The sequence below is a fragment of the Rhinatrema bivittatum genome, chromosome 2, assembly GCF_901001135.1.
Source record: "Rhinatrema bivittatum chromosome 2, aRhiBiv1.1, whole genome shotgun sequence".
Lineage (NCBI taxonomy): Eukaryota > Metazoa > Chordata > Amphibia > Gymnophiona > Rhinatrematidae > Rhinatrema > Rhinatrema bivittatum.
This window is the reverse complement of record NC_042616.1, coordinates 757,525,317-757,547,109: the sequence shown is the minus strand read 5'-3', so window position 1 is coordinate 757,547,109 and position 21,793 is coordinate 757,525,317. Positions and strand designations below refer to the sequence as shown.

At 43.7% G+C, this 21,793-nt stretch overlaps 1 protein-coding gene across 1 annotated transcript in view; it reads left to right on the top strand.

The window, feature by feature from the left end:
* The window catches only part of SNTB1 (syntrophin beta 1), a 468,335-nt gene that overhangs the window by 360,406 nt on the left and 86,136 nt on the right, over positions 1-21,793 (top strand). Inside the window, exon 3 of the mRNA XM_029591959.1 lies at positions 20,215-20,422. Coding sequence (XP_029447819.1) covers positions 20,215-20,422 — 208 coding nt within the window. The remainder of the gene's footprint in view (positions 1-20,214; positions 20,423-21,793) is intronic.

The following is a 21,793-nucleotide window of genomic DNA, read 5'->3' as shown; positions in this document are numbered from 1 at the left end:
AGTGCTTGTGCTGTGGTGCAAGACTGTCTGCATTTGGATCCTGTTGTTCCTTGCATTCTATGCCACAGGATTGGAAGGAAGATTGAGAAAGAAACCACTACAGACTGTAATGCAAACTGGTGACGGATGGGCAGTTGTACCAAAATCCAGGGTCCACGACCACACTGTGCAGCCTACATTGTAGTGCCCAAAATCGGTAACCTGCGCGCACCGAGCCGTGCAGCCTGCCTTGGAGGGAACTTTCCTTCCACCCCCCCCCCCCCCCCCCGCACCTTCCCCTCCCTAACCCACCCCCCCAGCCCTATCTAAACCCCCCCCTACCGTTGTTGCACAAGTTACGCGCGTCGGGCCAGCCACCGGCGCGCCATGGTCCGGTCCGGGGGCTGGTCCGGAGGCCGTGTCCATGCCCCCGGAACGCCCCCAATGATGCGCCGGCCGCAACACGCCCCCCGACACGCCCCATCACCCCACCCCCCAGGAAAGCCCCGGGACTTACGCACGTCCCGGGGCTTTGCGCGTGCCGGCAGCCTATGCAAGATAGGCTCGGGGGTTTGGGGTAGGTTTTCGGGGGTTACGGATGTAACCTACTCGCGTAACCCTTTGAAAATCTATCCCACTATGTTTGGCTTATTTGCCACTGTTACGGTGCCTCGGGCAATTCATGCCATGCTTGGGGCCATGTTTCCCCACTCTCATTGTCTTCCAGTGCTCTTCCTTTTTCTGCTATCTGCCTAAACGTTTCATTAAAACTGGATAGAAAGCCCAAATTTTAAATCTCAAAATTGGATGCATTGGTTTCCCCCATTGACTTTAATGGAAAACAAATGACTGAATAACAAAATAAGCAAATAATAATTTGGGAGCCGACTCAAATAAAACCAAAAGAATCAACGAGCCAAATGAATCTAATGAACAAACTGAACCAAAAAGTGTTTTTGCTTACATTGCTACTCCTTAGCTGTTTGCAGTCAGGAAGCACCTGTGTGGTTGGCTCTTTATTCTCCTCTGTCCTCCTGGGGATGGGAACCAGCTTGGTATCCACTCCTTTGCAATCAATTGCTGGATTGGTAAGGGAATCCTTTGGACTGAGGGATACCTGGATGACTGGAAAAGAAATCCAGTCTCTTTCTCTCTTATAAGAAGGGTGATTAAAGTCATCCAAAGAAAAATCACACAGAATAAACAACTCCAAAACACTGGATATGGATTGGTAATGAATCTTTTATAGACTAAGACTCTTCAGGCTTTAGGCTTATACATAACAACATGACTTGCCATGCTGGCTCAGACCAAAGCTCCATCAAGCCCAATATCCTGTTTCCAACAGTGGCCAATGCAGGTCACAAGTACCTGGCAGGATCCCAAAACATAGAGCGATTCCATCCTGTGCAACTTATGGAAACTGAAAGAAAAAGCTCCTTCCCTCTCAATTCCAAACTCAAAAATCCTCACAGACACTAAGTACCTGTTATTGATAAGCAAGAAGGAATAAACCATTGAGGCAACCTCCAAAATTGGGGGGAGGGTGTCAGAGATGATACATTCTTTTGTTCTATAATTAGAGACCTTCATTTTCAGTTTATATTTTATTTTTCCTGAGAATTTACCAGTGTTTATTATAACAAACAAAAATGGAAAAAAATCAGTGGAAAAAAAGAAGTGATTTTTTTTCCATTGATATTTCTCCCATTTTTGTTTTATTTACAATTAATACTGATAAATTCCCAGAAAAATAAAATAAAATAAAAATTGGGCCTCTTTATACTGCATGATCTAGCTACTTAGAAGGGATCCCAGTGGGACCCTACATAAGGCCTAAATGAAAAAAAGTATCCAAAAATGTCGTTATGCCAAAATTTTTTAAATCACATAGATCCTTCCTTCAGATATGATGCATACATGTCATAGTGGGCTATAACATAATTGTATCTGTACTAGTCTCGCTATAGACAGTTTAAGCATTTGAAGAAACTCCTAGCAGATTAAACTGCCAAATAATCCATTTCAGGGCAGGAGCTATGTAAGACCAAATAGCTCCTTGTCATAAGGGACAGGCTTAGCCCACCCTAATGTGAATCGGAACTGAAATCCGAATCGATTCTCGTTCCGATTCACATCTATAGAGATGTGAATCGGAACTGAAATCTGAACCGATTCTGGTTCCGATTCACATCTCTACGTGTATCCATGGAGAAATAGTCAGGCTTTTAGTAAGGAAGTCTGAAGTACCCTTTCATGTGTAACCCTTAGCAGGATGTTTAATCCCAAGGGCACACAATCAAATTTATACTCTTCTGGGCTTCTTCCAGCTAGCACTTCTCCTTTATCTTGAGCTCTCTATCCCAAAAGTGGATTATTTCTGTTGGAGGGAGACTCTCATCTACGGCCCATTCAATTGTGTGTGATCCTGTGTGTGTGTCGGTAGCTGAGGCATCTCCTGGAGGGAGCTGCTGTAATAAACAGGCAAGACCAGGTGCTGGCTATTAAATAATAATTTACTGATTGGTTAAACTCAAATTAAAGACCATCTTTGAATAAATGTGCAAACTTTTATTCAAACTTATCTCCACAATGAACAGAGCCTTTTCCCTGGCTGGCCCCACCCTATGGAATTCCATGCCCCCAGACTTACGCACCAAAACCTCTACACCCAAATTAAAAAAAAACTAAAAACTTGGCTGTTCCTACAGACCTACACGTCCTACGTTAACCACCTTCCTGATGACTCCCTGAGCTGTGTATAGTACTTTTCCGTTGAATAACCTTGTTTATTTATATTTTGTATATTTATACTTATATTTATAATAATTTTATTTTATTTTAAGTCGTTTGCTGCTTTATCTACAAGTTCATACGAAGTTAGCCCTGTAATCTGTACCCTCTTGTTTGATGTAATTTCCAACTTTGGTTCTATGTAAACCGACGTGATATGTACTAGTACAGGAACATCGGTATATAAAAGCCTTAAATAAATAAATACATAAATAAATAAATGCAATGTGCTTCTACTTCCCCACCGTGCTAACATTTCGTTAAACTGCTCATTCCACTCTACTCTCCCCCCTCCTGCTAACACTCCTTTTTGAACCCTATATCTGCTACCCCATTGTTTGGTCGAAAATCCTGTAATTTTCCTTTTGCCTACCCAGTTCCCTAATCAGTTTATCGACTATATGCCATTGAATCTTGTTAATTGTTACTCTGTTTCTTTATTAGTTTGTTAGTTCCTGTATTCATAGTTATTGTTCTCTGTAAAGGCATTGCCGAAAAGTTATAAGTTATTTGTAAACCGATACGATGTGCAAACAGTTGTCGGCATATAAAAAAATTCTAAATAAATAAATAAATAAATGTGCAGTTACATGCTGTTTTCATTACAGTGTGTCCTTTTCTTCAGCAAACTGGTCGAGCTTACCATGGTGGTGTAAATTGTGCACTCAGCGGCTTATCCGGGATTCCAATGTCAGGGGTCCCCTTTTTCCATAGCAAAAATCCATCTTACCTGATGCTCCAGTGTCTTCCCGAACACCCAACCCTGATTCCTGGTCCCATATTTTTGAAGATCCAGATGGGCTCTCCCCGCTCTACTTGACTCCTTTAGTTATTCTGCATAGGTGACTCCTCGAGTTGAAAAGTCTGAGGTTAGAAACCTGCTGATCCAGCCAAGCTCCCAGTGAGGAGGGGTGGCCAAAACCCTCCTCACAATAATAGAGATATGCTTTACTAGTTCAAAAATCTTCACAGACCGGTATTCTTCTGTCCCAGGTGCTTGCCACATTCTTTGGGGGAATGGGCTGAGTGGTCTTCATTGACTGAGTCCGGTCAATGAGGATGACCATCTTCAGAGGAATAGAGTTAAACACAGTCCCGTCTTTAATAGGGTTCTTCCAGGCTTCAAGCACCTCACACAGCCAAGCCTGTCACAGGTTCTTGCCTCATTCAGGGAGTAAATGGGTTCACTGGTCTTCAGTCAAGGAGCGCAAGTTCCAAATAGTTTCAGGCAAAAATTACATCTTTACTGCAACTAAAATACCTTGGAACCCTCTGGCAGGGAGTGCACAAAGGGATCCCCCTCAAAAACCTGGAACCTGATAAGGCAGGGAGGCCTCATGAGGGAGGGAAAAAACTCTACCTCTTAACTCTCTGGTGTCTGCTCTGCACTGACTTTAGCCAAACCTTAAAATATAAAATGGCTGGCTTAAAGGGCATGAGCAAACCAATCCTTGCTCTCCTAAGTGAGAGGAGGGCAAGAGGGGATGGATAGCTCAAGATGTGTAAGAAATGGGAACTGGAACTAAGGGTATATAGTGGTGGACTTTGGAGTCCTACCACTCATGTATGCAATGGGGTTAAAGCTTGTCCCTTATGCAATGGGGGCTCTCAAGTCTGCTTAACAGGAAGCCTGTTTTCAAACTGTTTATCTGTAAGGCAAAGGCTGGATTCAAGTCTAAACCTGAAACAGGCCTCAGACAAGACAGATCTTTCTTCTTCAAATAAGTTTGTGTTCTGCCATTGCATATGGGACGGAAAAACCCTGATTTTGGATCCAAAAGAACTCATCTCAGTTTTTGGACTCCCAACTGCACAGTTTGCACAAACCAATAAACCAAACTGAGAGTCCAGGATCTCCTGTAGGAGAAAGCAAAGCTTCTATGCCATTTTTCATTGTTTATTCCTCAAACCCCTCTTTCACTGTCTTGTAAACAACACTGATAATCTTCGAACTAGTAATCATGCTGGAGACTGGGTGGGTTCCAACTCAGCTTTACTGTAGGATGTAAAAGTGATTTGATGGTTCTTAACAACTCAGATTGAAAATAATAGTCCAATTCATTATCACAAGATTAAATTTAATAAATCTGTGATTATACTTTTCCGCAACAGTTTTCTAATTACGTCTGCCAGTTCCTTGAGCAATTTAACCCCTCTCTTCTCTTCACTTTGGGGCGGATTTTAAAAGGAGCGCGAATAGCCTACTTTTGTTTGCGCTCCAGGCGCAAACAAAAGTACGCTGGATTTTAGTAGATACGCGCGGAGCCGCGCGTATCTGCTAAAAACCTGGATCGGCGCGCGCAAGGCTATGGATTTTGTATAGCCGGCGCGCGCTGAGCCGCGCAGCCTACCCCCATTCCCTCCAAGGCCGCTCCGAAATCGGAGCGGCCTCGGAGGGAACTTTCCTTTGTCCTCCCCTCACCTTCCCCTCCCTTCCCCTACCTAACCCACCCGCCCGGCCCTGTCTAAACCCCCCCCTTACCTTTGTCGGGGGATTTACGCCTCCCAGAGGGAGGCGTAGATCCCCGCGCGTCAGCGGGCCTCCTGCGCGCCGGGACGCGACCTGGGGGCGGGTCCAGAGGGCGCGGCCACGCCCCCGGGTCCGCCCCCGGAACGCTCCCGACACGCCCCGAAAACGCCGCGCGGTTCGGGCCCGCCCCCGACACGCCCCCTCCGAAAACCCCGGGACTTACGCGAGTCCCGGGGCTCTGCGCGCGCCGGTAGGCCTATGTAAAATAGGCTTACCGGCGCGCAGGGCCCTTCTCGCGTAAATCCGCCCGGTTTTGGGCGGATTTACGCGAGCAGGGCTCTGAAAATCCGCCCCTTTGGGAGTTACTCTCCAGATCCTCCCATAGGAATGGGAATGAAAAATGTTGTCCCAATTCTCATACCTCTCCTATGGTCTCTATTCCTCACTTCTCATACTGTAGCACCAAAAAAGCACCTGAAGTTTCACTCTCCCAGATGATTCTCCCTAAGAAACTCTTACACCATACCTCATGCTTCTTCTCCTGGCATTGGATAGGAGTCAATCTCTTTGATGACACCACTTCTTCCTCAGCCATTTCTAGGGGAAAGACACCATGTCCTCAAAACATCAGCAGCTGAGCCCCTGGGCCCTAGGTTGCTCAGTAACACAAAAAGGAAAATATTTCTCAAAAGGGCAACCAAACAAGAGGCAGGAAGGATGGAAAGGATTTCCTCCTTTGGCCACTAAAACAGTTACCAAACATGGACAAAAACTCCAGGGATAAGGATCTCTGTCTCCTTATTAGTCCAAGACTCTGTTTAGAGAGACCCCTAAGCATACCTGGGAGCTCTCAGGATTTCAGCCTGAGACTCAGGGAATTTGCATCAATTGCAGGGTCCCAGGGGAAATACTAGAAATCTCAGGGCCTCTCTGTATACAGCTCAGCCACTCCCCTTCCTCAGTAAGCCTGCAGAGAACAGGAGAAGTGGGGCGTGCCTGGAGTAGACACTGCAAGTGGGGAAAAACTGGAGAGGGGCTGCAATATACACAAAACTCAGTCTGCAGCTGTGATTCCAGGACTTGGGGATCACTCAGCCTAGGGTAGAGTGAGGATGCATAAGTCATGGAACTGAGACTTATAGGGGAGAGGGTGGGGTCAGGGAGAGACGAAGGAGGAAGTATGCTGGGTCATCTTGGGAGGGGGGACAGATGATGGTGATGGGTGGGAGAAAAAGAAAGTGTGAATTAGTTGAGCGGGGGGCAGTGGAAGAGAGAAAGCTGATATATATTATTCCATTCCTTCCCCCTCCACTCCACCCTCTGCTAATCAACAGCAATCTCAGGGTGACCACCGCTCAGGTATGCCCATGAGTCTCATCCCAGGAAAATAACTGGGAACAGCATAGGACATGCTGCTCTTTGAAGGATAACTTAGGAAATCCAACTCAAAAATACACCATCATCGACTTCTCCCATATGGGGAAACAAATCCCAAACCTCTAGCTAACTAATCTCTCTCTGTACCTCCCCAGGAAATTGGTTTACTCCTTTTGATAAGGAATCTTTGAGTTTCCTTACATAAAGATGGCACTTTACTTGACATAAAAAAGGGTATAGATGGCAGTTCTTGCGATTTAAAGAGGCCAATTTCGAGTTTAGGTGGGGTGTTAGTGTTTAGGGATCTTAGTTTAAGGTCTTTTTTTGACCACAAGTAGAAGACCACCACCTCTTTTTTTGGGCCTTGGAATGGAAAAGATGTCATATGAATGCATGGGAAGTTGGTTTAAGAGAACTGTGTCTGAATGTTTAAGCCAGGTTTCCGTGATGGCACAGATGTCAGGTTTGAGGGCTAGAAGGAGGTCATTGAGGATGGGAGTTTTTTCCACTAGGGATTGGGAGTTGAAGAGTACAATTGATAGGGCAGTGAGGCCAAGGAACTGTGTGAGTGGGGATATCATGATTGGAATCAGGGATTTGGGGTGTGAGAATGGATTGTGGAAATGGGGTTTTATATGATGGTGAATATAATGTTTGAGAATGGGGATGGGGTGCCCTATCATGGTGAGCTGTGTGGGGAGGGGTATTGGTGGTGGAGGGGGTGGTTGTGTAGGGTGGGGGGAGGTTGTGTAGAAAGAAGGGGTGAGAATGTGAGGAGGGCACTGCAGGATTGCTGTAGGGGGGTAGTGGATATGAATGGAGGAGGGAGGGTGACTAGGAGTTGAGTGTGGGCGGAGGGTTCTATAATGGGGAGAGTTGAGTTTGTTGTTTGGGTGGGAGAGAGGAGGGGTGTGTGGGAGGAGAAATGGAATGCTCGCAGGGGACTGCGCAAAGGGGCTCGCCAAGGGAGGATAGATAATGTAACCCCAATATTTAAAAAGGGCTCCAAAGGCGAAAGGGAAACTACAGACTGGTTAGCCTGACTTCAGTGCCCGGAAAAATAGTGGAAAGTGTTCTAAACATCAAAATCACAGAACATATAGAAAGAAATGGTTTAATGGAACAAAGTCAGCATGGCTTTACCCAAGGCAAGTCTTGCCTCTCACAAATCTGCTTCACTTTTTTGAAGGAGTTAATAACATGTGGATAAAGGTGAACTGGTAGATGTAGTGTACTTGGATTTTCAGAAGGTGTTTGACAAAGTTCCTCATGAGAGGCTTCTAGGAAAAGTAAAAAGTCATGGGATAGGTGGCGATGTCCTTTCGTGGATTACAAACTGGCTAAAAGACAGGAAACAGAGAGTAGGATTAAATGGACAATTTTCTCAGTGGAAGGGAGTGGGCAGTGGAGAGCCTCAGGGATCTGTATTAGGACCCTTACTTTTCAATATATTTATAAATGATCTGGAAAGAAATACGACGAGTGAGGTAATCAAATTTGCAGATGATACAAAATTGTTCAAAGTAGTTAAATCACATGCAGATTGTGATAAATTGCAGGAAGACCTTGTTAGACTGGAAAATTGGGCATCGAAATGGCAGATGAAATTTAATGTGAATAAATGCAAGGTGATACATATAGGGAAAAATAACCCATGCTATAGTTACACAATGTTAGGTTCCATATTAGGTGCTACCACCCAAGAAAGAGATCTAGGCGTCATAGTGGATAATAGAGATGTCAATCATGTGATCGATCGTCTTAACGATCGATTTTGGCTGGGGGGGGAGGGAATCTGATCGTCGCGGTTTTGTTTTGTTTTTTTAAATCGTAAATCGGGGGAGGGCGGGAAAACCGGCACACTAAAACAACCCTAAAACCCACCCCGACCCTTTAAAATAAATCCCCCACCCTCCTGAACCCCCCCCAAAATGTTTTAAATTACCTGGGGTCCAGTGGGGGGGGTCCCGGTGTGATCTTCCACTCTCGGGCCACGACTGCGTTAATAGAAATGGCGCCGGCGCTACCTTTGCCCTGTCATATAACAGGGCAAAGGTAGCACTGGCGCCATTTTGGTTCCTGTCCCCCGACGTCACGAGCGCAGGAGATCGCTCCCGGACCCCCGCTGGACCCCAGGGACTTTTGGCCAGCTTGGGGGGAGGGGGCCTCCTGACCCCCACAAGACTTGTCAAAAGTCCAGCGGGGGTCCGGGAGCGACCTCATGCACTAGGGCCGTATTGCAATACGGCAATACGACCATACGACCGGCGCCATTTTGCAATACAGCCCTAGTGCATGAGGTCGCTCCTGGACCCCCGCTAGACTTTTGGCAAGTCTTGTGGGGGTCAGGAGACCCCCCAAGCTGGCCAAAAGTCCCTGGGGGTCCAGCAGGGGTCTGGGAGTGATCTCCTGTGCTCGTGATGTCGGGGGACAGGAACCAAAATGGCGCCGGCGCTACCTTTGCCCTGTCATATGACAGGGCAAAGGTAGCGCCGGCGCCATTTCTATTAACGCAGCCATGGCCCGCGAGTAGAAGATCACACCGGGACCCCCCCCCCCCCCACTGGACCCCAGGTAATTTAAAACATTTGGGGGGGTTCGGGAGGGTGGGGGATTTATTTTAAAGGGTCGGGGTGGGTTTTAGGGTTGTTTTAGTGTGCTGGTTTTCCCGCCCTCCCCCTTCCCCTCCCTCTCCCCCGATATACGATTTTTGACGATAAATCGGGGGAATTCCTATTGTATCGCGCCTCTAATGATTTTTGACGATTTAAAATATATCGGACGATATTTTAAATTGTCAAAAAACGATTCACATCCCTACTGGATAACACATTGAAACTGTCGGTTCAGTGTGCTGCGGCAGTCAAAAAAGCAAGCAGAATGTTGGGAATTATTAGAAAGGGAATGGTGAATAAAATGGAAAATGTCATAATGCCACTGTATCGCTCCATGGTGAAACCGCACCTTGAATACTGTGTACAATTCTGGTCACCGCATCTAAAAAAAAGATATAATTGCGATGAAGAAGGTACAGAGAAGGGCAACCAAAATGATAAGGGGAATGGAACAGCTCCCCTAGGAGGAAAGATTAAAGAGGTTAGGACTTTTCAGCTTGGAGAAGATAGAGGTGTTTAAAATCATGAGAGGTCTAGAACGGGTAGATGTGAATCGGTTATTTACTCTTTCAGATAATAGAAAGTCTAGGGGGCACTCCATGAAGTTAGCATGTGGCACATTTAAAACTAATCGGAGAAAGTTCTTTTGCACTCAACGCACAATTAAACTCTGGAATTTGTTGCCAGAGGATGTGATTAGTGCAGTTAGTATAGCTATGTTTAAAAACGGATTGGATAAGTTCTTGGAGGAGAAGTCCATTACTTGCTATTAATTAAGTTGACTTAGAAAATAGCCACTGCTATTACTAGCAATGATAACATGAAATAGACTTAGTTTTTGGGTACTTGCCAGGTTCTTATGGCCTGGATTGGCCACTGTTGGAAACAGGATGCTGGGCTTGATGGACCCTTGGTCTGACCCAGTATGGCATGTTCTTATGTTCTTAAGGGGCAGGTTCCATGGTTGCGCTCCTTAGGCATGTGGCGCCTGAGGCCTGCAGGCAATTTTAAGGCCTGCTCGAGAATCTCCACCCCTCCGATGACGTCGAGGACGGGCTTCCAGGTCGAGTCAGAAGCGGCGAGGAAAGGCCGCAGCTTGGGCCTAGCAATGCGTGAGGGCTCTTACCCCGGTAGGTTGCACCGACCGCGCAAGCCGTCTCATCGAGGGCCTCAGTTGTTGGCTCCGGGAGGCATCGTGTGCTTGAGGGAAGCCGTCGGGTGGTGTCATGCGATCGCGGCTCGTGGTGGAGAGCTCCGGGTTAAAGGGCCGGAATGGCGGCCTGCAGGCAATTTTAAGGCCTGCTCGAGAGTCTCCGCCCCTCCGATGACGTCGAGGGCGGGCTGCCGGGTCGAATCGGGACAAGCGAGGAGAGGCCGCTGCTTGGGCCTAGCGAGGCATGAGGGCTCTTACCCTGCTAGGTTGCGCCGACCACACGAGACGTCTCATTGAGGGCCTCGGTCGTTGGCTCCGGGAGGCTAATAATCAAATAAATAAATAAATAAATAAATAAATAAATAAATAAATAAAGTGAATCACTTACATAGGGACCTATATATCCAGCATTTTTATCCATAGATACTTATGGGCTAATTTTGTAACAGCTTGCAGAGGAAAGTTGGCCAATGAGTGAGTAAGATACACCAGTTTTCAAAGTGAAATTAAATCAGGCTCATTTGCTTTGGAAATTCTCTCACCTAAACTACCCATGCGCATTTTCACCAGCTAATTTGTATGCAGGAAATTTTCGTGGAAATTCATGCATACCTTTGACAATCCAGGAGTATGCCTCGAAGTCCAAACCCCTCTCCAGCGTCAGACCTGGGAACAACTCCACTGAGCCAAGAGAGATTTATCTGCTCACGGGACACACCTGCATGAGTTTACATGTGTATTGGGCAGCAATTTTATAACAAGCCCTTCCCGCAGGTTTTACTCATAGAAATGCCTTTAAATTACACTCAAAATGGGGAAAACAATTTAGTACATCAAGTCTTTAGTTTTGATTTTTACTTATTTGGAATCATGTTGAATTTTGAGTGAAATTAAAATAATAAACTGGACTTTCATTAGAGATAGCTGCCTAAAAATCAAGTTGCAGAGAACATCATTGGCAACAGAGCAACTGTACTTTTTAAAACCAGTAATAACAAAAGCAAATCTGTTTTTCCTATAATGATTTTATCTATTTAGGTGAAGGGAAATTACATATTTTTAAAGGAAATTATGGACATTCAAAGAAAAAATATTTTATAGTCTTGTTTGTGAAGTACACAGTAATCCTTAGGAAAGGAACAGTGTCAATCCTTTTGTTAAAAGAGGGATTAATTCATGTTATTAGATTTTTGGCTTGGATTCCTGCTCTTCTATTAAAAAAAAAAAAAAAGAAAAGATAATTAATTCCTGATCAGGGTGGTAGTGAGTTTAGTCTCATCGTTGCTGGGTTACAGTTTTTGGAGGCATCAGGCTTGTAATATTAAACTTATGTTTTTTAAACTGGGAATATGCTGATGAAAACGCCCTCTCTGAAAATAATAGTAGTAAAGAAGAATTGTTGATTTTTTTATATATATAATAAAGTTTGCCAAATGGGCTCTGAAAAAACGTGATATCATTCATATACTGTGCCAAGCTGGAGAGAACAACCTCACAATTTGGCACCGAGGTAGAAAGGATAATTTAATTCCTCTGGGCTGCTCTGAGCTGTATCTGAAAACAGCTCCATAGACTGTATTTACATAACTGTGGTGGAGTGTGAAAATAAACACAGCTGTGGGATTGCTCTAAATATTTCTATTCACTAGGGAATTTAAAGAAAACGTTTATCACTGAAAAGCAGATAAACATAAGCTTTGCAAGGACTTGTTCAACTGGTAGAACACATTTCAAACAGAGAAACTGTCATCCTGGAAAAAAAAAACCCCAATGGATGTTGAGTGTACAGCTTCTCGCCAGCGATACTTCATGCTTTTCTGAAAACATGGAAGTAGCAGGAGATTACAAGCAGAGAGGATAACGTTAAAATGTGCTCACATGTGTCCTTATATGCATAGAGACGTGCGCAAAACTGTTCCATTATTTTATAACCTGCATGTATACAATGTATGCAGGTTATAAAATGCATGTAAATGCTCCCAGGGACCTGCGTGAGCATGTAAAAAAATGTGCAAATACATTTTTACACTTATCTAGATAAATTCCGATTTATCTGGCTAAGTAGCGGCAAAGCTAAATCAGATAGACAGATAAGTAGCACTTTTTAGACTTATCCAGCTATCTGACTTAGGGCCTGATTCACTAAGGCATTTCTCCCATTCTGTGTCCATGGGAAAATGCCTTGCTAAATCAGACCCTTAGCCAGATAAGTAGCATTTCAAGACTTATCTGGCTAAGTAGCAGCTTTGAGCTACTTAGCCGGATGAATCAGATCTTATCCAGAAAAGTGCAAAAATGCAACTACTTAGCCAGATAAGTCGGAATTTAGCCAGATAAGTGTGCGTAACTAGTATACCCTCGTATTTTTTCATCTAATTTTAAAGTGATATGTGAGTAGATTTAACATGCATAAATTAGATGCATTTGCTCGGGTAAGTCGGCGTTTACACACGTAAGCTGGGAGATTTTCTAACATGCACATGGCAATGCAATTACCAGTTTGCCAATTAGGCTATCACTTTGCCCAGTCCATCAGCAGGTCATTGAGATACCTCTTCAGCCTGAACTCATTCCATCCAGATGCTCCACCCAATGAGTATTTCACTTTTAAGATGTTTATGATCACTTACTCCAGATATTGAATAGGAGTAAATATACGCAAGTAAGCTATCAAATTTACATGCATAAATTGCTTATAATATAGCAAATTACATTTAAAAATTTACTTGTGGACTCTGATTTACATGCGTATGTTAAAGTTTCTAAAATAGCATCTACTCATGTCAATGCTATTTTACACACATAACTGCTAATTTTTATGCACACAACTTTGAAAATTCACCTAATATTATTTATTTTATGATTTCTTAAATTTTAAAGTATATAGGGGTAGATTTTAAAAGGTGCGCGCGGGAGTAGATTTGTTCACGCAACCCAGCGCGAACAAATCTACTCCCGATTTTATAATATGCGCGCGCTGCCGCGCACTTGTTATAAAATACAGGGTCGGCGCGTGCAAGCCTGCGCGAAATCGGCAGCCAGCGCACGCCGAGACGCACAGCCATCCTCCGTTCCCTCCGAGGCCGCTCCGAAATCAGAGCGGCCTCGAAAGGAACTTTCATTTCGGCCCCCCCCCCCCACCTTCCCCTCCCTTCCCCTATCTAACCCACCCCCTAGCCCTAATTCCCCCCCCACCTTTATTTTATAAGTTACGCCTGCCTGAGGCAGGCGTAACTTGCGCACGCCGGCATGCCATGTTCCGGTCCAGGGGGTGGTTCGGAGGCCGCGGCCACACCCCCTTGAACGCCCCTGGGCCGGAACCACGCCCGCGGCCCCGCCTCCGATGACGCGCAGGCTGCAACACGGCCCCGACACGCCCCCCCCCCAGGAAAGCCCCGGGACTTACGTGCGTCCCGAGGCTCGGCGCACGCAGGGGGTGGAAGGGGCAGCTTTTTGGGGGTTATGTGCATATCTTACGCGCGTAACCCTTTGAAATTCTGCCCCTTAGTGTGCAGGTTTCTAAAAGGGTGGATGGCTGCAAAGTCTGTGAATACTTTTATCCATGGATTTTGCTCCGGTTCTCAAAGGAAAAGCAAACACTTTCCCTCTGAGAATTTACTGCACAAGTACCCACAGAAACTTGCACCTCCTTTTTTGCAGCGGATATTTTTCTCAGCAAAAAATTCCAATCTATGCATCTTGCTGCCTCCTCCTGTCTAACCCCACCAAAGAATACCTCTACAAGAATGTAAGCTGAAGTCTGTGTGTTGTGGCAGGACCGTGGAATGACAACGGAACTATTCCCCCCATACAGACTGCAGAAGCTTGAAAGATCCCTTTTAGCTATGTAAATAGCTACAGGCAAATATATTTTGAAAATTGTCCTCTTAATGCTATCAAAGGTTTGTTATAAAATTGCCTAGGTTTGTGCCAGCATGGCAAATGACATGTATAAATAAACAATATGTTGAAATAAAAACTGAATTTTGTATAAATGATGGGCACTTAACAGCGACTATAAACATAAAATGCATATAAATATAATAACTTCTACAGGCAAAGCCATTTTCCTCTCTGTGTGTCTCTATCTCCCTCCTGCTTACCCTACCAACCTTGCTCTACATCCATTATGAGAAGGCAGGTAATAGACTGCTTTATGGAAGAGATGGGAACTATGAAACTCAAAAGGGTGGAAGGTATGGAAGTCTCAGGCTGTGGCTGTAACATTTTAAGAGCTCGATGCTTCACTTTCACCATTTCTTTTGTTGCTAGAGGCAACTGCCAGGCCAGTGGTTTTCATGGAGGAGATTTGTTGGCGTTCAAGGGTGATGATTTCAGGATGATTACTTACTATCTCTACTAAATGTAAATATATATCATGCATATTCATTGTGTAGTGAATCTAAATGATCTATGCTAAGAGGATTGTCCCATTTCAACCAGAGGGAACAGAAGTTTAGCTCTCCCATGTGAGAGATGTTGCAGAGGTAGACCCTTGGCCTGAGTTGGTGTTGGTGCCACCTGTGGGGAAAACCCCCACAAGTCCCCACCATCAGGAGACGAGGCTGGACGTGAAGCCAATACTAGTCTTCATTCCCCGCAGGTTGAGCCCTTGGGTGCCGGGGCCGGCTAGAGTTAGGTAGGCCTCTGCATGGATGATCCCATAAGGATGGCCTGAGGGTAACACACCGGAGGGCAGCAGCTATCAAAGGAGTCCAACTGCGGAAAGCAGCTGGCGAGACTGAGAGGCAGAACCAGAAGGCGGTGAGTGTTAGGCAGCTTGGCACGGAGAGGAGTCCAGACAGGAAGTTGGAACCTGCGTCAGGCACATCTCAGGTCCAGACGAAGAATCAGAAGCAGGCAGCAAGGCACGAGGTCAAGTCCAGGCAAAGGGCCAATACCAAGGAATCTGTCCGAAAGGGAAATGGAGGCAGGAACTGGTACTGGAACTGAGGCAGGATCAAGAATGCAGGCAACGTAGAGCACAGCTGAAAGGCATGGAGACCTGTTGCCAAGGCAAGCTCTGACTGCCAGAGCTTCCTTTATATAGAAGGGTTTGAAGACGTCATCAGAAGGGGCCTCAGGTGCCTTTCCCGCCACGGTCCCTTTAAATTCAGAAACGACATGCCCGCACCTAAGGCCGTTGAGCCAGAGAGGAGGAGGCATCTGGCCACATGACAGGGGAGAGGCCTAGCCGGGCCCAGAAGGACTCCCCACCACGCAGAGCGCCCCAGGAGGCGAGAGAGCAGAACGGGAGTGGGAACCACTGCCCGCCGCCACTGAAGGAGAAGGGGCCAGACCAGAGAGCCAGTGTCAGGGGTGAGTGAACCTGGCCATGGGCCTGCAGCGGCCGGGGAACGCAACAGGATACTGAAATGGTGGAGTCTTCAATGTATAAAACCCATAGCCACCATTTTAGGTTTGGGATTTTGAGTATGCCCTTTTAGGAGGCAGGATGTCTCTATGCATACTCCTGTTTTTGTTATGATACTGGGGAAAGGACCCCTTGGCTTTCAGGGATACAACCTGGGTATGGGTATGGAATAGAATAAAGGATGTCCTTTTACCTTTTTAAAGACGTCAAGTTTGCCCTATTTCAGTTAGCTTGAAGGAATTGTTACCCACCCTTCCTTCCTCCCTTTGTGGGTTCTCTTTTTCGACAATTTAATATTTACCACCTGCTTGAGTCCACCTGGATGCAGGGACTTGAAGCGTAACATCTTAAGGAGTTTGGAATCTTTCAACCTAACAGGTCTAGTGGACTACTGGAAGCCCTGCAGGGGAATGAATATTTATTCATTCCTGGGAGAGGAGAAATGAGGAATAAAGAAGAGGCTTGTATCCCCCATGCAATGTTAACCATGATTATATTAGCAGAATATTGAAGAAAGGCTTGAGGAGGTAGGCTCCTAGTGGCTATGGGTTTTATACTCTGAAGAACATAACAACTAGACTAAAAGTATGAGATGGGACTTTACCTTGTGATAGCTAAATTGGGAGCAGTCATCCTATGTCCCAAATTCTGGGAGAAAGCTTTAAAACTACCTCATTAATTGGAAAAGATCAGAAACAAGAGGACTGATTGACCTCAGTAACATCGTAAATTAATTAAAAGCTTAAAGTCACAGATTTATTAGAAAAACTAAGGCTGCAAATGGATTGTAGAGAACAAGAACTTGTAACTGCATAATTACATCAATTTTCCATTCTTTAATCAGTTAAAGTTAAGTTGGAAACCATAAATTGCTTCAGCATGATTATTACTGCTGTGTACAAGAGATATTAATGGCTTAATTATTAAACAACACTCAGGGCCCAGGAGATATTCCTCCATCTTGGATTTCAGAGGAGCTTAACATCAGGAGAGTGCAGTGAAACAACATAAGGCCATAAACTGAGGTCTGATCTTTGGGGTCCTATAACAGGACATTAGCCCAGAGGAATACAATTGTAAACACTCTGAAAACTTTACCAGTTCATGGATCCTGAAGGAATCACCATACTATGAGACATCAGAATGGCTGCATAAGAAACCTTTAATAGTTCCATATTGGACACCACATGCAATCCTAAATACTGTTGCAAACTTCACCTGAAATTGCCACAATGGCTAAGGATAACCTTCAAGCAAAATCTATAACTGTATAGCTGCATTTGGTTATTTTCAAATGAGATAACTATTTGTACTGGGTAATTAGATTTATTGTACGTTTTACTCTCCTTGTTATAGGTAGTATTGTACAGCCTTAGATGTGAAGTTTAAAAGCCCTACATGTGCCAAAGCCGGAAGATTTATGCAGAAGTCGGGCTGGTGCGCACCGCATAAGCACGTATCTCCCGGTACACACACAAAATTTTTTTTTGAAAAAAGGTGTGGGGTGTGGGCGGGCCGTGGGCATTCCGGAACTTTAACATGAAATGTGTACATAAGTATTTACACACACAAGCACGCACCAGGATCCCCTGCCGTAAAGCTTTACTTCTGCTAAAAAAAACTATGCTAGTCAGCAGGGTTTTAAGGGTTGGAGCTAACTGGATAAAGGGAAGGCTAATCAACTAGGAAGGTTAGGGAGTCCTATCCTTGACCTGGGAGAACTGGGAACAAACTAGGGAAACTGGTAATTGCAGCGGTACGTGTTTCTGTTAAAGTCTCCCCACTTACAAGGTAGAGGCATTTGCATGCACATGTGCGTGCACCATATAAAATAGTGCGCCCATGTACGCATGTTCGGCCTATTTTATAAGATATGCGCATATATGTGCGCATGGTATAATATGGCCGCTTTTCTGGACGCGAGCCGGCATATGTTCATACATGTGCACCTGTGCGGCTGTTTCAAAGTTACCGTCCCTCTGAACAATGGTTACTGCACCTTATGGTTAACTATGTGCAGTGCTAATATTGCTAATATTTATCATGGGGTTCTCACCAGCTCAGATCAGCTCAGTGAGAAACACGTTGTTATAGAAAAATAACTTTAACAAAAGGAGTCCCCCTGAAGCACCCCCTCAGCACCTCACTGGCTATGCGACATGATTTCAACCAATTGGGTAGCTTGTTGGAAATCTGAAACATTTAAGATCAATCCATTTTCCTCATGCAATATGTATATTGGATTTTCTTTTTTTAACCTAGAAGTATCATGTGTGTGCACATTTGGGGGAGCAGAAAGGGATTCATTTAGAACCTTTGGAATTTTTAAAGCGTTTGTTTCATCACAGAGACTTAATAAGATGACCGTGAGCAGATCTGTTTGTGGTTGAACAGCTGTAGAAAGAGACCCAGCTATTTTTAGCAGGGCTGTGTAAGGGCAAGATACTCTTTCCAACTCTCTCTTCTAATGATGGATAGGAAAAAAAAATGTTTATGTATCCACATACTCTTTTGCTTTTGTTCTTGTGCTGTCATCATCCCACCTTCCAATATGCTTTTGCCTATTCTGGTAAATCAATCTTCTTTAATTTCCTCACTTGTGCTTATAAATGCCAGTTACACTTTCTCCTTTTAAGATATGTCTGACCTTCTGTTTGACATTCTCTGAATCAACAAACCAAGAACTCCGAACAATGAAGAGTCATGCTTTTATTCTGCAAAAATCTTTGTCTACTTATCTGTCCCCTTTGCCGGAAATATAGTTTCAAAGTTGTGCTGTAAGCTAGACATAGATGTATATTGTTCAGTGTGAAATCAAATAGGAAAAGCAATTAACCTTAAGATATTTGCTGTAAGATGTTTGTGTGGCCACTCTATCAAAATTGTGATATTTGTGCTATGCACTCCACTCCCAAAGATTAAACCACAGAAAACCTTCTCCAATCACAGATATGGAGAAATAGAAAAAACGTGAATGTCTTCATCCACACAGTGTAATTCTTCACAATTACTTGGAGCCAGTTATACTCACTTGGGCATTAGAAAGGTAGGTGCTTTCCCAGAATGAAATCCATTTCATCAAAAGTATAGTAAGCTTGCTCTTTATAAAAACTCTGCATTGCAATATCATATTACCCTTGAATTCTAGTAAAATAAAAGCATTCATTATATTGGGCATTCAAATGCTAGAATGGGGCCCTTTTTAATCCTAGTTTTTGTCCATCATTTGTACTCTTAAGTTTTGTCCTGTCTTCTAGGATGAAATCATTAGGAGCTGTAGTACTCACGGTGTCCTGGGCTGCCTGCTCAGGACACCGTGAGTAAAGAATTTCATATTTTTGCTTCTCCAATTTAGATATGTATTTGGTGCAGGGTCATATGAATGTCTGCATTTAACATGAAAAGCTAAGGAATATGACACACCAGGTGTCACTAATAGGAAAGAAAAATGGGCAGATTTAAAGCAGTCATTTGTGAGGTTGGACTTGCATGGCTCCATTCAGCTGGTTAGCCCTGACTATCACGCTAACGAGGTAAATTAACAATACCTGCTCCAGGAAGGCAGAGGCTCCTTTTTTGCCCAGTTAGCTGAGTGCAGCTTGAAATTTCCTCCACACAAATTTAGCTGATTGGAGCAACCAGATTTTTAACTTGTTAGATTTAATAGGCTAAAAGCCAGATCCATCTTTTGATTATTGACTATAGGGGGACTTCTTTATGTTTTTCTTTTGCTGATTTGATAGGCTGTTTTGATTATATGTACAATATCCTCAGATGAGGCCTGGACATTCGCCTCCAAAAAGGACAGATGATGCTTCAAACCCACAAGCTGCTGTATTATGCACTTGTTAAAAAAAAAAAGTTTCTTAATTATTGATCTTGTGCGTTGTTCTGAATTGGCCTATATTAGTGATTCTTATTAATGTTTCTTTGTTTAAGATCTAATCAAGAGCTAGGCCAACATCACTGGACCCACCATCTCAAAATCACATCTCTATTTGTTTTTTCCCACTGTACTGAACTGGTAATGTTGTAAAACAAAAGATTAACATTTTATTAAGATGTTACAGCAAGAAAAGTGAACCATTTCCTTTACAAAATCTCTACAAACTTCATTCTGAATATCTGAGTTGTGTTATTTTTTCCCAAGGTATCATGTGCTTTCCTGATAGTTCACTTGAATATGTAAAAATAAGGGTTAAGAAACAAGTTATAGGTTGACACCTTTTTTTTGGACTAACTGAATATATCTGATTTTTCCCAGTGACGCCTCATGTTAGTCATAGATGATTTAATTCATTCAACTGTTGTCAAAAGTAATTATTCATGAGACATTTGGAAAACTATTCATACTTTTTGCCTAAATCAAATCGGATCCCATATATTGAATATTACATTTAAATAAAACCTGTTTTGATCTAAACAAAGTTACTTTTTTTTTTTCTCTTTCTAGACATCTTGAACTTCATTCCCCAGACGCCAAGCACACAGTGGTCCTCAGAAGTAAGGATTCAGCTACAACTCAGGCCTGGTTCAACGCCATCTCTTGCAACGTGGGTGATCTCATCATCAGGGTGATAGCAGAAGTCAAAGAACAGCTGGGAAAAACTGGGATTGCTGGGAGTCGAGAGATTAGGCACCTAGGATGGCTTGCGGAAAAGGTACATTTTTAAAAGTAGTTCACCTCTTTCAGCACGCACACATAACTCTTTATTTTGTAGTTTTTACATTAAAGTGCCAGATTTCAGTTTCAGGGAAAAGTTGAGCAAAATAAAATCACAGGCAGCCTGCATTGGCATAGGTTTAAAATAGCATATCTTTTGCCCATTGATTTAATTTCCTGAAATTTCTGGTGGGGAAATGAGTGAACAGAAAAAAAAAAAAACTTTTGCAAAAAGCATCATGGGACTTTTTTCCAATTCTTAAATTTAGCTCTTTTCGGCAAAATGCTTATTTGCATGCCTGTGCCCTACTTTCACCTGAAATTTAAATCTGGTCCTTAGTGTTCTCCTTTCTTTGTGCCATTGGTAGTTAAATGTAATATGACTGTCCTGGTAATGTTTCACTTGGTAAGATAATCACATCAAGAATCCATACAAGAAAGGTCACTGTGTACAATATCTAAGCAATAACACTTGCAATCCATTTCACACTCTGGGCCTGTTTCACAAAGCTTTTTTCCCCCTAGACACAGAAAGGGGAGAAAAACCTTAGTCAATTAGGCCCAAATTGGGAAAAACCCTTTAGTACATCTGGCCCAAAAAGTATCTACAGGAAAAATGAACTGTGGTTTCAATATGGCCTATGATTATAAATAAGGCTGCGTACTAAATGCGATTGTATAAACCAATGATGCCTATTATGATGGTCAATATTATATCATCTATTGAATATATGAGCATTTGAATTTGAAGGCAGGAGGAGCAATTTGTTTGCTTTAGTAATAATAAATGATCACTGGATGGCATTATGAGAGAGGTGACTATAATGTGTTATTGTGGCTTGGGATAAGAGGTGGTGAATTATATGATTGGTGGGAAATGGTTAAGCAGGAGGTTTGAAACTGGGAGGATTATAGCAGGAGGGCCTTTCTAGGATGGAGCTGGCAGAGGAAGAAACCTCCAGGATGTAGTAGCCTGGAATAACTAGCCTGAAGGCTCATGGGCCCGGGAATCACCCCAGTATGGAATGGGCTTTCCCCCGCAAGGGAGGGGACCAGAGGACATGGAGTGAAGAAGGCTCAGCGCGCGCAGGAGGGGTTTTAAAGGGTTACGCATGTATCCCTTTGAAAATCCTCCCCTATGTTTAGTTCTGGTCACCACATCTCAAGAAAGATATAGCAGAATTAGAAAAGGTACAGAGAAGGGTGGCCAAAATGATAAAGAGGATGGAATGATTCCACTATGAAGAAAGGCTAAAGAAGTTAGGATTCTTCAGATTGGAGAAGAGACAACTGAGGGAAGGAGATATGATAGAGGTCTATAAAACAATATAATATAAGAGGACATTTTTTTTACTCAACGCATAATTAA